At 36.8% G+C, this 15,957-nt stretch overlaps 1 protein-coding gene across 2 annotated transcripts in view; it reads right to left on the reverse strand.

The window, feature by feature from the left end:
* PDZRN4 (PDZ domain containing ring finger 4) overlaps positions 1–15,957 on the reverse strand; it is a 244,902-nt gene that overhangs the window by 153,204 nt on the left and 75,741 nt on the right. Inside the window, exon 1 of one of the 2 annotated variants that reach the window (XM_014963426.1) lies at positions 2,783–2,839. The exons of the other annotated variant lie outside the window; for it this stretch is intronic. Coding sequence (XP_014818912.1) covers positions 2,783–2,836 — 54 coding nt within the window. The 5' untranslated portion in view covers positions 2,837–2,839. Of the gene's footprint in view, positions 1–2,782; positions 2,840–15,957 lie in introns of those variants that run through there. 2 annotated transcript variants of the gene reach the window in all.

Here is a 15,957-nt window from a genome sequence, read left to right on the forward strand (position 1 = left end):
GCCTTCTCCAGGCTGAACAACCCCAGCTCTCTCAGCCTGTCCTCATAGGGGAGGTGCTCCATCCCTCTGAGCATCATCATGGTCCTCCACTGGACCCATTCCACCAGATCCATGTTCTTTCTGTGTTGAGGACTCCAGAGCTGGACACAGTACTCTCACAAGTGCAGAGCAGAGGGGCAGGATCACCTCCCGTGACCTGCTGGCCACACTTCTCTTGATGCAGCCCAGGATGCGGTTGGCTTTCTGGGCTGTCAGTGCACATTGCCAGCTCATGTTAAGCTTCTCATCCACCAACACCCCCAAGTCCTTCTCCTCAGGGCAGCTTTCTAGCTATTCTCCGCCCAACCTGTATTTGTGCCTGGGGTTGCCACATCCCAGGTGCAGGACCCTGCACTTGGCTTGGTTAAACTTCACGCGATTTGCATGAGCCCACCTCTCAAGCCTGTCCAGGTCTCTCTGGATGGCATCCCTTCCCTCCGAAAAGGTTGCAGAAATAGTAGCTTACTTTCCACGAGTTTTCAATAAGCTTTCCGTAAGTGTCCTCCATCACAGACTATTAACGAAAATAAATAACTGTGGGGCAAGGGACAGAGTCCTGGAATTGATTCAAAAATTGTTAAGTGATAGGAAACCATGAGTAATGGCAAATGATTGTCCCTCAAAATGAAGAAAATGTAAGAGAGAATGCTCCTGGGACTGCTATTGAGATGAACACTATTTATTATTGGACTTGGAAATGGAACTGCACAGCAAATTCGGAGCTGTCGCAGTGCAGGTTTTGTTTGTTTCCTTTACGTAAATACTGGAAAGTTTTACAATTCCTATCCTTAAATAGCTGAATAACTACAATGATACCGCAAGTAGAAAAATGGAAGTTCACTTGGAAAAATGAGACTAACTACAAGGAAACAGAGCTCATTGTACACTGTGGGACTGTGAAGTAGTTTTTTCAAAGGGAAAAATGAAGAGTGGGCAAGTTTTTTTGCAGATATGCTATACAGCAAGCAGTCGTTACATTTGCTTCTGAATAAATCAAGTATAGCAACTAGCCTTTTTTTTCTTTTCTAGTAAATATGGAAGAGAAAGCATCTGTCACAGTGACTGACTAAATTTAGCTTAAGCAGACACGAGGCAATGCAAATTAGAAAAAAAGTCAACAAACAGTCTATATAATTCCAACAGTGTATCACATACTGATTATCAGACACAAAAGATCTGTTGAAAAGACTGAAAGACCATCAATTTCAGTTGTTTTAAATTTATAATTATTTTAGTCATTAACTTAAAAATAAAACTCTTCAGAAGACAGACTACATACTATTTTTCTTTCACTAAATTTCTTTGCACCATGAAGAAAAACAACAAAAGAATTTTGGCTATGAAAATAGAGGGATATAAATTTAAAAATATAGGCCTCAGATCATACGTTGGATAAATTTTCATGTCCGTGACTGTGCCCAGTTAAAAAGAATAACAGGAAAAAGAGAAATCTAAGGCTGAACCAATGAATTCAACAGAATAAAAGAAATAAAGTTCAGAACTTTATAGCACCCAAAATGACATGCAACTTAAAGGGACCTTAATACAGGTATTCATAAGTAGGCAGGATATATTAAAATCTGATCAGGTTCCTCTCTTTCCTCTATCACATAAAATAAAAGGAGTTCTAAATGAAAGAACGGTAAATGCAGAAACAATATAAAGAAACATTTCTTTTACATAGTCAATGGAAGTAGCTGCCAGATCAGGTCATTGAGATAAAAACCATAGCTACGTTTCTAAAAAGAACTGAATAATTTTATGACTGCTAATAACATTTGTAGCTATGCAAGCTAAAATAATAAGGGTAATCAAATCTCATGCTTCAGGGTGTAAGACAATGAACTGCAACATTTAGAAAGAAATGTGCAGTGTCACACAAATGGGTAAGATACGTTAGCAATTTGGGAAGAGGTTTACCTTCTTTTAAAATATCAAGAAATAGCCACTGCCAGAGGCATGGCACCAGACTACAGGGACCTGAGGTCTGATCTGCTGTGACAAATCCTTTCTTATTATGAGTTTGGCTTTGATAGACAATAGATTCTCCTGAGTTTTACAGAGCTGAATTCAAATTAAAAGCACATGCTCTATGAAAGCATAGCTTGGAGGAAGGATCTGAAGGACAGAACTGTTAGCCAGTAATTAAGAGTTCTGTACTGTGCTTTCTGGCAGCAATTATTTTAACATAATTCTTAACAGAGTCTATTAAAGAGGAAATGCCAATTAGCAATAGCTTATTGCACAACAAAACAATGACTACTGACATAATTTACTACCGTAAACTACACAGAGAATTGACTGCTGAAAACAAGATTGGATGTTTAATTAAAAATGGGGGAGAGGGAGGAGAATCTACATGCACTTAACATGCACAAGTCTGATGAAACTCCAGTTCTTACACAGGAAGCTCATTTCAGAATCACATTAAACTATCCAGACTATGCATATTATTTGAAGATACCTTTCAAATTAGAGTGAAATGATGAGGTTTTGCATAAGTTTCTTCAGATTCTGTGTCCGTATTTGCCAACCAGGCAGTTACCCATTTGGAGAGAGAAATTTGTGGGCATGCTGTTAATCCCACACTTCACATCAACATGGGGAGGCCAAAAGAAAAGGCAAGAAAGAGCCCTGATCTCAGCTAAACAAAGTGTAAATAAACTGGGTCCATATACAGAAGACAATTTGCTGTTCTAGGGCTCTCTAGCAATGCTGGAAGTGACTTCCTTGAATTACTGACCTTGCTTTTCCAGTCCAGCCTGAGTCCTTTTTTTCCCTCATCCAGTTGTTCCATGAAAATGGAGTATGGATAACATGCAGCCAGTGTTGTGTAAAAAAAAAAAAAAAAATCTAGAGTCAGGAAGGCTTTCTTGTGAAATAAAAGCCTCTGAAAGAGTATAATAGTGTGCTTTTTTTTAAGCTTCTACAAGTGAAATAAGAACTGCGTGTTTAGCATGCTAGTTGTTTCTCTGCTTCTTAGTTCTGACAAATAAGCAACAACCTCTGTATATTCTTACCTTACAGAAAAGCATGGCAGCAGGAGGAGGATAATTACTTTAGGCTGGAGATTTAGAGGGCCTGCACTGCAATCTATCCCATTAAGCTGATAAAACATACCATCACAAAAACCTGGTATGCAATGGTCTTGATGCACTCAAAAAGATAAAATAGATGAAAAGAGAAATGTGAGGTTCACAGTCATAAGAGCTGCACTGTTCTGCAGTCAAGATCTTCAGCTATGTGGAAACACAGTCTGGCAGTATTATCGACTGAAAGATTGCAGTTCCCCATCAGAAGACTGAAAGAAAGGAAGAAAAAGAAAAATGATGCTTCTGCTTTCCCCCTAGAGGGTGGAACAAAATTGGAATGAGAGTTTTTTGGGTTTGTTTTTTTTTTTTACATTTTTTGGTAACACAAGAGTTAGAGACCATCTGCAGACGGATTTCTCTGTGATCTTTTGAGTGTAAGTCTGATGACCCCAGAATTCAGTTTTACTTTGTTATACACCACCTTGCTTTCTCAACTTCTAGTTTTAAACTTATTTTGGAACGGAAACATGGAATCTAATTCTTTGGCTATGTGTAATGAGTCTGAGAATTAATTATCTCTTGCCTCAATAAATTAGAAGACAGTCTTTGCTTTTAAAAAGAGAATATAACTCAACCATGCTTTGTCCGTCTACCTCAGAGTGAGCTCATGCTTCCCAAAGCCGCAGGTCACAGGTAGCACTGCAGAAAATGGTATATATTTATTGATGAACCACCTGACTGATCTGTTTTCAATTTTAGATGGGGTTTAGTATTCCTCTGGAGAATAACTGCCTTTTCTTTTTCCTTCTCCTTTAGACACATTGGATCTTAAGCATAGTTAACTGCCATAAATAGAAGTTAAAAAATTCATCGGACCTGAACTGGGAACTAAATAACGGGTATAAAGTACCTTATGTATCTGATTTGATTGCTATAGGAATCAAATAAATACATACTTGACATCAGCTTCTCAGATGACGTATTAATCCCTTTCTCATGAATTTTTATTGTACCAAGTAAGTTAAATAATATATTACCAAAAAAAAAAGCACATCTGAAAGATTCTTTAGATTTTTCACTTTTAAAATAGGACTAAAAACCTTTCTTGTATTTCAAAGCAATTACTGGGGTTAAGCTCTGGCAATACGTATAATAAGTGAAAGATACTTAGAATTTTGCAAAACTATTCTTTCCAAAAAGGCTGACTCATTTTCTGCTTCAAGACCTACTATTTCTACTGAGAAGATGCATTTCTGGAATGTGATGTAATCAACATAACCTGTGTTCAGTAGACTTGCTCCACAGCTGTCTGTTAGTCATATATATAAAGATTCTACCACTTTTTGCTACTATTCAGTAGCGAGCATGGAAGGATTTATATAAAATAGAGATTAGACAACTATAGACTTAAAACAAATGTTAAGATGCTACCCACTATATGCACAGTGTAACAACACACAGCACAGACACCCTGTACACTGGCGAGAACATCATAGATTAAGAACACAGGTACAGACCTCACTCTGTTTTAAATTGAAGGGTTGCTGCTAATGAGCTCAAAATGGTACTGAAATTCAGACTATCACATAGACAACAGAGCAGCAAGCTTTCTCCTAAAAAGAGACGAAGCTTTACACTAGGATTACTAAATTATTTTATTTATGATAGTTCTTATATACATTCTCCTGTATGTCTGCCTAAAAAAATGTTTTCAAATTTGAGTCAGCAAACTCTAACCTGGGAAATCCAGTTCTCCCCAAGACAGACTAATGTAAATCAGACAGGGGTTTTTCTGGTAGTTTAGTCTGAGTGCTGACAGGATGCATCTGACTAAGCAATTAAAATAGCACTGGGCTACTCAGAAAAAGGGCATTCTGACCAGAGATATTACAACTCAAAAATAAGCTTCTCAAAAGGATTCTTAGATATTTATGTGCTGTGTTTAAGGAAATGCTTCTTTGGAGTTTTGGCTAACAATTATATCACTCTTAGGCACCAAACCTTTCACTCCCCCTGGATGAGACCATTCCTCTTGGACTGTAAAAAGCATCAGAAGACACTGTGTATTCAAAATCCAGTTTTTATGTCTAAAAACCCATTGTATGCTTCCTTCTAAAAAGAAGTCGCTTCTACTTCATTGTTTTGCTTTTAAATAGTAACTATGTCCACCATCTCCACAAAATTATATTTGAACTACTCTAGTTATAAGTACAGGCTGACAAAGCTTGCTATTTTCTCAAGTGCCCACTGTCCATTTTCTAATTATACATCATAGTATTTGCTTGATAGCAGCAGAGGAGATGAAAGCATAGAGATGATCTATTGAACATTTTCTGTTTCATTAAACTTGAGCAACAAGTTGCTTTTTGTCTACAACAAACAACTTTCCAGGCATATCACAGTGCAGAGGAACTCTCACATCCCCTTCCTTCACTCAGACACTGCACTTTCAAAACATGAAGACCCCAAGAATTAGGAATCTCTTGGTGGGGGAAGCCTTCAGTAGGTATTGTGTATCGGCTTGTTCATTTTGTCCAAACCTGGCAGAGCAGCCAGCTTGAAATACCTTGAAATACCTTGAATAGCCAGCTTTCTATACCTTGAAAGAAGATATAGAAATGAGATATTTTATAATATCCCCAATGAAAACAAAATATCAGACTTATATTTATTATTATATTAGACTTATACTTTTCCTTGAAGTCAATTCCTAGAATTGAATATTACAAGACATATGCTCTCATTTAAACTCTTACAGGAAAATAGTGTATGTTACTCTTACCTGGCAAATTTCCATGTTGTTTTTTTCTTTTTTTTTTTAAATATCAAATTAAATGCAGATATTATCACTGCCATATCTAGGGTAAAATATTTCTTTTAAAATATTTATTTATCCTGACCAGAAAGCTGTTGTCAAGGGTTGGCAGAATGCTACACCACCAAACCTTGCACTTCTACTTCCAAAACAGAAATGTAGACAGCACTAATTTTCACAGATTTGAGACAGAAGTTCTGTTCAAGCTGTATCTCTATCCTTGTATATATTATGACATCATAATGGCTACATCAGCTGTAATAAAAAATGAATTCCCTCGACATATATTACCCGTAAGTGCAGCATAGTAAATAAATGATTCATGCAAGTTCAATTACAAGGGTATGATGTCTATAAATGCTAAGCACCTGCAAGACAGCAACAGTAAAGGAAATGAACCCGTGCAGTGTTAAAAATGCCTGCCAGCTAAAATTTTTGACCACACCTTTCATCTCTTTTTACATGCTTTTTACATGTGTTTTATTAAACAAATCCAGGGTAACAATCCACTAAAAGTTTACATAAAGAGTAGAGTTTTTATTCTGACTATGGATAAATCTAAAAAAAGAATTAGGCAGTAAGAAAATCTTTTTAAGAACTGGAAATTCCGTTGCATTTAGGAGTCCACCTCTGCCCTCCTAAGCGTTCAAAAAAAATATATCCCTATCCATGATTAATTATATACATACAATCTAAAAATAGTATATTTTATGTTAATCTATTTTGGTTTTTAAGTGTAAGTAAGATGACATGACAAACAGTTCCTTATATTTTGCAACTATTTATAGGAATCTTTGGCTTAGAGAACTACAAGCTTTCAGGTAGATAAGTGGTCATACTCAACTCTAAATCATGTATAGCTAATAATCTTTAGCACATGAGTTTCTAAGTCTATAAACATCCTACAAGACAACCATTGATGGTAGCAATTTTGTTGACATTATTAGCAAAAATTTCTAAATCGTTTTGGAGTAACACCGATATTGTCTTATGCAGGTTTGCAATTGCCCATTCACCCACACACAAGATAAGGGCTGTGATGTGGAGCAAACTCATCATTGTCCTAAATTTGCTCCCCACCTCTACTAGGGAGCAGCACCAGATATTTCAAAGAGGTCTTCCAAGAGCATCAGAGTATGGCTAGTACGTAATTGCCACATCTGGTTTTATCCCAATATATGTTAAAATTTGGAGTAAAGAGCATAGCACACAGTTTAAATAGACCTTCCACAAGTGTATATTGTCACAATTAGTAGCAACCGTGGATTTTTTGGATTGTGACTTAAATAAGAAATTAACTGTGCAATTTTGTTAAACTCTCGTTTTCCACAGTTTCCTAAGAAACAGGTTCCAAAGCTAAAATACATACTGCATGAAAAAAAGTTTCCTATCTTCATCTTGAATTTCCTGCCTTCTGATGTTCCACTGCTTTTGTACTATGAGATAGAAAAACTAAAATTCCCTAGCCTACCTTCTCCAACTCATTCATTATTCTTTTCATCTGCCTGGGTTTTAACTCATGCAAAATTCCTCAAAACAGTCACAGTGCAGCCGTAGAGACTTTTGCACCATGGATAAAGGTGATTTTGTATTTCCTAGGATTTCACTTTGCAGTGAATAGCATATTTTAATTTGTTCTATATTATTGTGTACAATTGCATTTCAATGCAATTAGAAAAACTGACAATGAATTGTAAAATTCCCTGTCTTCTAGACAGGGCACTGAAATCTCTATGTTTCATTGAAAGAGTCTTACAAGTCTATTTTTTATGACAGATTCTTGAAATGTATTTAGCACAACCCAAACGCAGATGCCTGTGGGGTGGCTTAAAGCTCTATAATGCAGCAAATGAGAAATGCAAATGTCAGTTTGCTTATTGCACTGTTATGGCTATGGAAGTAGAAAAAATAATTTCTGTAAGATGTCTAGAAGAGGATTCTCTCATTGTGATAAAATACATGTGTGAGAACAAGGACAAAGAGAGTTGAAAATGACACTCTACCAGGAAATAATATACATATTTACATTCAGAGCATTTGAGTTCACAAGAGTGGAGACTGACATTCCTAGGACATTTTTACCATAAGCAATAATGAGGGAAAACACCTCTTCTAGGTTTGAGGCTTATTTTATATTAAAACACTATGAGACAGCTGCTGAACATGAAGAGAAAGTTGCAGTACATTTTGTTCACTTCTTTACCATATGGCTGTAAACTATTAGAACTTAAAGCATCTGCTACCAAAAAAAAAATAAAATATCTTACAACAACAAATCTTTAAGCCATTACAAGTGGAGGCTGCTAAACCTCTTTAAAAAATAAAATGCTTGAGTGTGCAATTCCCCTATACTGTACTGAAAATTTACTGGGAAGGATTATTCATAAAATATCAATGCACCATTATTTATTAATGAATTTAAAAGTGACACCATCCCCTTCAAACCCTCTTTTCACACACACACATCTTGATTCTAACCAAAGACACAAATAAAATATAGAAGACGCAAATGATTTGAATTCTTCCTTATTTTACAAGCACTTCATATACAACAGCCAAACAATCTGAACTGCATGGCAGTGAACTGTTTTTATACAAGAAACATGCATCAGGATCTCTGCCAAATTTTATGTAGTAGTAATAACAATGTTGTCTGATACGCGTATTTCTCCCCAACTCCTAAATGGATTTAAAGGTTGATCTTTATACTTACCTCCCCTGAAAATTGCACCATATTGCAGCATTTATCTTTACAGATTCCAGCAGCGATTTTTAATTTCAGGGGGTTTTTTTTGTTTCTTTTTAAAGCAGTAAACACTACTGTAGAGCTGTATTAAAAATAGATATACACAATTAACTTAGACCACATGTGTAAACAAAAGCTACCACCATCAATACTGCACACTGATGTTTTGTTGGGGTTTTTTTAAATGATGAAAAAAATGTAGTAAATTTTATATAGGCTTTTAGTTTAGTACTGTGATTAATTTGGTATTTGCCTAGGAGTATGAAGCCCCTAAATATCTTTGTAAGGATACCTGGAGAGATAACACAACTGGCTTTTATTAATTCAGTGTTCTCCATGCAAGTTTCAGCATATGCCACCAGATTCACAGGCAGAGATAATAAATGCACAGATACAGATGTCATCCACTCCGACACACACTCATGCTCTTCATAAATCTGTTCTTGGACTACGGGGAAGTAGCTCAAGACTCAGAATTACCCTGGCTTCTCCAGGAACTGCTTCGCATAATACATGTATATGGTGATATACCACACCCTCAACTTCTCAGTGTGCCACAGCCATACCTCCTTATCATTTTTTTTCTCACAAGAATACAGGAACAGGGTCCTGTAGAAGGTTATGTATGGTCAGAGAAGGAAACACAGAGCTGTTCATACACCTCTGTCTTGATGAATATGCACAAGACCTCTCAAAACTGGCTTCTTACTACCAGTTGCAGCAGTATTGCAGTTCTGAATCCAAAGTCTGAATTACAGTCCTGCTCCAAAAGTCCACACTCAAGTGCCATAGAAACATAGTAAAACCAGGTACATCCCCAAAGAATCTATTCTCGTTCTAGGGAATAGAACCATCTCCAGGACCCACTCTAGGAATACCCATCATTTCTGAAATGGCAAATACAGCTTCCTTTTTACTCAGATCCAAATTACAACAAGTACTTACTGCTCTAATGGAGAGGAAATATGCCTCAGCAATTTTGTTTTTAGAGGATGTGCCTTCTGGTTGTCCCTAAAATGTCAATGAGAATGAGCTAAACTTAGCTGCTCTGATGCATCTACTGGAAGAGTTGCTCTCCATCTACTCATTGTAGAGAGAAATTATGATGAGCAATCTGACTTGGCAAATATGCAACATAAATATGTGATATGAATATATATTAGGTATGTCTGTAGTTTGGACAGACCATGGAATGAGTTGGCTCAAACTTAGTAGGTCAGGGCCACAGAAATCTTAATCTCCTGCATCCCCTTGTTCCTTAAGTACTGTCTGCTGGCAAGTGCAGCTCAGGCTCTCCCAGAAGAGTGTATCTGACCAAATAAAACATTAACATTCTCTTAAAGATTTTCTATCAGTGGAATATCCACTATTCTAAATAATATCCCTCTAAGATCTTTCTTTGTCCATTATTTTATTTCCAGATCCCTTCTATTCATACTTGGCTAGATCTTTCAGTCTACAGTGTACTTGTATAGATGGAATTAAGGCAGCAAAGCTATGCCTGAAGTATTTACCAGGTGTTTCTGCTGCCTTAAGACTCAATGATCAAGTTCTTTATAAAAGAATACTTTAAAATTTCTATTAAAAACTCCTGAAATTAAGATTTACTGCACAGATTGGAAAAGTTGAGTTTCCAAACAGCAAACGTCTGGCAATACTTCAGGGGAAATAAAATGGCTCTAGACTGGATTTTTCACATGTTGGCGTTAGTGTTACAATTGCCCAACAATTCAACTAATCTTTTTAATGACACCTTGCAACAAGCAATTGTAAAGGTGATCCGGCTGTTGCTGTAATAGGCAATCCGACTCCTGTCTGATATGGTGGCTATTTTCTGAACCATCATTATATCCGTAAGGGTATCAGTTTTGAAACTAGCAGTTTATTGCTACAGATGACCTGTTTCAAATGTGATAGATATCATTCTCTCATGCCCATCAGATTTGCATCTCTATTTTCTTCTTATCCATTTTTCTTTCACATCTCAAGTGACCTTGTACATTAGTGCTATTCAGTATGGCAAAGCTTCACATTAAAGCAGCAATATTGTAAGTGTGGATTTGCCATGCAGTTCCATCTGTGAATAAAATATGCAGTATTTTACTAAAATAAGTTCCACCACTGGAAATAAACACCAAAAGCAATACTTTTCCATACAGCATTCCTTTTATTTTTCAGAACCTGACTTCTTAAGAAAGACCAGCAATTGACTGATTACTTAGCAACCTCACTGAGTCTGATAGAGTCACACTGTGATAATGGAACTATCAATGCAGTTATAATGTACTTACACTCTGTAGATAGCGGTTTCAAATGCAGCAACATTCCCTTCCAGCCCAATGCTTCTCTGCAAGGCTAGAAGGCCTGGTAAAGATTGAATACACACCTTTAAAAAGCTCAAGTTACAAAGAGGTTTCACTGACCACTAATCTTTTGTGCTACGTTAAATATTGTCAACGCCACTTTTTTTTTTTTTCATTTTCTTTATTCTCATTTAAAAGTATTTTTAAAATTATTTTCCATGGAGAAACCCAAAATAATAAGCATCTTAAATGTATTTTCCTTCTTTATATTATTAGCTATATTGTTACTGCAAAGTAATTAGTAAATGACCATGTTCCATGCTATTAGCACGTTATACAGGTCAAGATTTTTGAACAGGGATGTCTCACACAGCAGACCAGCCAGGCTGTATCATAAGGATATAATTTATATCACAAAGGTACTTATTTAGTTGTATAACACTGTGACAAAGGGTAGCATTTACAGAAATGCATGAACACAAGAGAGATCTAGGATTCAACGTCACTGGCTGTATCTGAAATGTACTCAAAAAAAACCCCAAAACAAACCAAAACCACACAAAAAACCCCTCAACAACAACAAAAAGAGACTCCACACAAAACCTAACCGAAACAACAACCACAACTAGACCTGCTTCTCCTCCTTAGTGCAAGGGGCACAGATGGCTCAGCGCAGATCCAAACAACCTCTTTTCATCCCCAAAGCAGTGGCTCCATTCCACGTGCCTACTTGGAGTAAGCCCTGTTTCATGAACAAGATGGTCTGTGAGAGCGCTGGTTGGCACAGGCCAAAACTGTGCCATGTACCAGTGAAGCAGCAGTCAACAAATGAACAGCTACACAGCCATGGCACAGGGCTCAGGCCACAGCCCTGCCTGCTTCCCTAATACAGTCATAGTGGGGCTCACAGAAATCTAACAGACAGAGTTTTAAAGTCCTTTGGCACATGAAGAAATAAACAGGCAGTGCAGACGCATCTGTCTGCATCTTTCAGTACCAAAGTGTCATTATATGCCTTGTCCTGAATACCTCCATTCCTCCAGTCTAACCTTTATCATTTAGATACCTAAATAAGCAATATAGTTGCCTAGACTTCACAGCTAGCCTGTGCAGAGTGACAGCTGTCTCTGGAGGTTATTATGTGTTTACCTTCACTACAGTGCTTTAGCAGGGATGGCTGTTGCCTTAGAGACTTTACAGGGAACCTAGTTCAAACACATTTCAAAACAAGAACACCTCTATTCGGCTCGTGAAGCCACACAAAAAGAACTATGGCTCAACAGAACTCAAAATTGTTTGAAATCTTGATTTACAGTCAGTTTTATTTTTATCTCAGTAGCAAGTCACAGTGCATCCAAGCATCTTCAGCATAACTGTTCTAACAGACCATAATACAATCTCTTTGTAAAACACACACACGCCTTCAAAACAGGAAGTAGATCACTGTCACAAAAGAAGAAAAAAATGAAACAAACAGAAAACCAGAATACCTGTACAGATTTTGTATTGCTATGGGGAGAAAAAACAAAACAAAACAAAAAACCAAAACACACAGTCAAAGTATGTGTAAGGTAGATGTTCTCAGGTTAGCCAGGCCTGATGGTGGCCACTGTACAGTATATAACGAACTAACTAAAATTCATTGAGAACTTACAGAGAATGAAGAACTTTGAGACAGGACAGCAAACACAGCTCCCGTCCTTACAAGTGGAAAAAGCAGTCAGAAAGGAGTGAAAAGCAATCACTCTACTTCCAATAACTGGAAAGATACTGAAACAAATTATTAAACAATCAATTTCTAAAGACTTTAAGGATAATAATGTGATAAGGAACAGACAACATGGATTTTCCAAGAAGAAATCACTCAGGCCAATCTCATTTCCTTCTCTGACAGAACAACTGGTTTGGTGGATAAGGGACAGGCAGTAGATGTGATATAGCCTGACTTCACTAAACCCGTTGATGTTGTCACACGTGACATTCCCAGAAGCAGAAGACGGAAATATGGCCAAGATTGAATTGCACACAATTTAAAGGACAGTTATCAGTTGTTCTCCATCAAGCTGAGAAAAGATATCAAAGAGGTCTAGGAGGATTTGTCTCCTGGAAAATCTGCCATTTCCATGAGTGGCTTGGAGGACAGAATAGTTTCTATGTGTATAAAACTCACAGATGTTGCTGACTTGAAAAAATTGTATGCAATTTTAAGAACAACTTTAAAAATCAAAATTGGACAAGTGCAGACACGCACAAACATATTGGGAAAAAACAGTCAGGACATCAACACTACAAAAAGTCTGCAATATGTTAAATCTGCAATCTGTGAGAGGGGACCGAGGGAAAAAAAACAAAACACAAAAACCACCAATAAACCACAAAGCCATCATTATAACAACAACTCTTTCTAATGCTTTTTTTGTCTGGTAAGATTGGGGAAAAAATCTCATCACAGGAGGTTTTCCAGATCAGTTAGTAACCGTCAAGGATGGTGATGTGCCTCATCCTACCTTGGAAGAGAGAGACCTTAATGAGATAGACTGTTGAGGCCTCTTCTGGACTTTCATATCCTAACATCTCACAAAAGTAAAAACAGTATCATGTATCTACAGCTGTTCTTAGACTGGGCTTTCATTTACTTTGGATGTGTGTTATCATCATATTAATTTCCTTCTTTCTTTCTCCCCTGCCCAAGCCAGTGAAAAACAAGCAAGATAACAGAAGTCATATTTGTATGTGCATCTTTGAATTACAGCTAATTCAGTGTTCAATTTTAGCTGCAAAGGATCACTGTCTAGGCAAAAAATACCACACCAGAAAGCACAGTAGCAACTTGTTAAATCTAGCTGGACGATAAAGTGAGTTGTGGGTTTGCTCTGCATTAATAATTAGACTTGACTGCAGGATCAAAAGAAAATACACAAAAATCCTTTAACAGCGAATAAGTATAAAGTCAGCAAGGAAACGAAATGAAGCTTGCAGCATTTCTCTATTCACCTTACACTTAAACAAAAGGCTTTCATTTTATGAGAATCAGACTGGAGCTTCAAGAAGGAACTCTTCCGTAAAATTTATGTGAAAGCTTATGGCAAAATGCTCATGCATTGCACAATTTATTTTTTTTTCAGATGAAAATATCTATGTTAAATTTCTGCATTCAGACAATAAATATGTTGATAGAGAAACATTAGGGTGTTTATCTGATAAAAACATACTCTGAACAAACAACTCAGAAGACTGACCTTGTGCTAGCTGCATGAGAAGAGCAGCAGCTTACCTGCCAGAGGAAAATTCTTCTTTACAGGGAAAGAGGGAGAGGGATTTTCCCCCATCAGGGTAGTTCTAAAATGGAATATTGATACATACTGAAGAACAAGGAACTGAGGGAAAGGACTTCATGCATTTATGACAGCTGCCACACTATCCCACTATTTTCCGACTTAGTTGAAATTGGACAATACATCAATAAAGCTCTAGTTGATTGTTACCTTCAGTGAAAAATGATGAAACATAATTTAAAAGGTGATTTTTAAGGGCAATTCTCTGAAGCTTTTATGATACACATTTGAGGTTTATTTTCTTTTTACCCATGAAAAATGTTTCACATCTCTGTGCAAAATTGGGAAAGTTTTCATCCAAACAACCTGCCTCTGTCCCTCTCTTCAGTTGCTTCTGTTTTCAGTCATATCAATAGTATTTTGGGGCACTGTTTTCAGATTTGAGGTCATAGCGGCTTTCACTGGAGAGACTATAGTACAGAAAGTAATGCCATTCATACATGCAGCTCAGCTAGGTCCTGCCTTCCACATGCATTTTATAAGCAGATCTCTGCACCCAACATGCTTCATCCATCAAACCAGACACTTTGTATTCTGAAATTGAGGTCAGGAGCAAAAAACCCTGACCTTCTTTCCTACAGAAATAAAAAATATACAGTATTTTAAAAGTGCAGTTCATTCTCTTTCAATGTTGTAAGCGGTTGTGTCATATAATTTCACAGGATGGCTGCTGGAGAGCTGATTGGGTTAACATTTTAAATATGACTACTCAAAGTGAGCCTACACAGTTCTGCTGTCCCATTACCTCCTTTAGTGATGTAAGTAGATAGGTAAGTTTTAGGTTTATATTTGATGTGTGTCCCATAGTATTCCAAAATTACATTCCAAGCTCATTATCAAGTAACATTATCTTCATAAAGAGTTAGATATACCTTAAAAATGAGAATACAGGTCAGACAGACAGAGAGTTCATGTACTTGAAAATCCATCTGAGTATTCTGCTATACTCACATGTAAGTATGTGCATTTACAGTGTAATTCTGTCTACACTTTATTTTTTTGTTAAACTTTGAATATGATTTCACCTGGTCCAATACTGTAGCATACTTGACGATACCCCCAAAAGGTAATCTAGATCTAGTAAGGATTTATGATTTTGCTTTGTATACAGTTACAGATGAGCTTTCAGTCCCATACGTTCTTAAGAATACAATTTGACTTATCAAGCAATCTCTAGACTGACTTGGTTAAGTACTTAGCAGGGTATCAGCTAAGGTATCTAAGCTAGGTATTAGTTGAACCAATTACAGCTTCTGTTGTTTTAACCAATACACGGTTTGAAAGCTTCCATTCAAGGCGATAGTTGAGAGCAGAAGTAGAGATCTGGCAAAAATAACAATCAGATGTCTGCTGTCTAAGTAGAGCATATTAAGACAACAGAAGAGCGGCAAATAATATTAACGATTTAGAAAATCAACTCCGATTAACAAATGAAGGTTATCCTGTAAGTGTATTGACAGGTGTGATGCAGGTAATTCATTAACTGTAAGATATGAAGGAATAATTATATGGGTATTTTTTGATCATTCTCTGCAAGGTACCATGGCTTTATATTAGTGTAAATCCCACACATACACCACTAAAGACAGATGTACAAAGTCAAACTCTTAAAAATTAATCCCAGCCTAAGAAGAGAGCAAATTTTCTATTAAGCCACCAATCCGAATTTACAATAATCCACAACCAC

Source organism: Calidris pugnax, unplaced genomic scaffold (assembly GCF_001431845.1).
Source record: "Calidris pugnax isolate Ruff unplaced genomic scaffold, ASM143184v1 scaffold44, whole genome shotgun sequence".
NCBI lineage: Eukaryota > Metazoa > Chordata > Aves > Charadriiformes > Scolopacidae > Calidris > Calidris pugnax.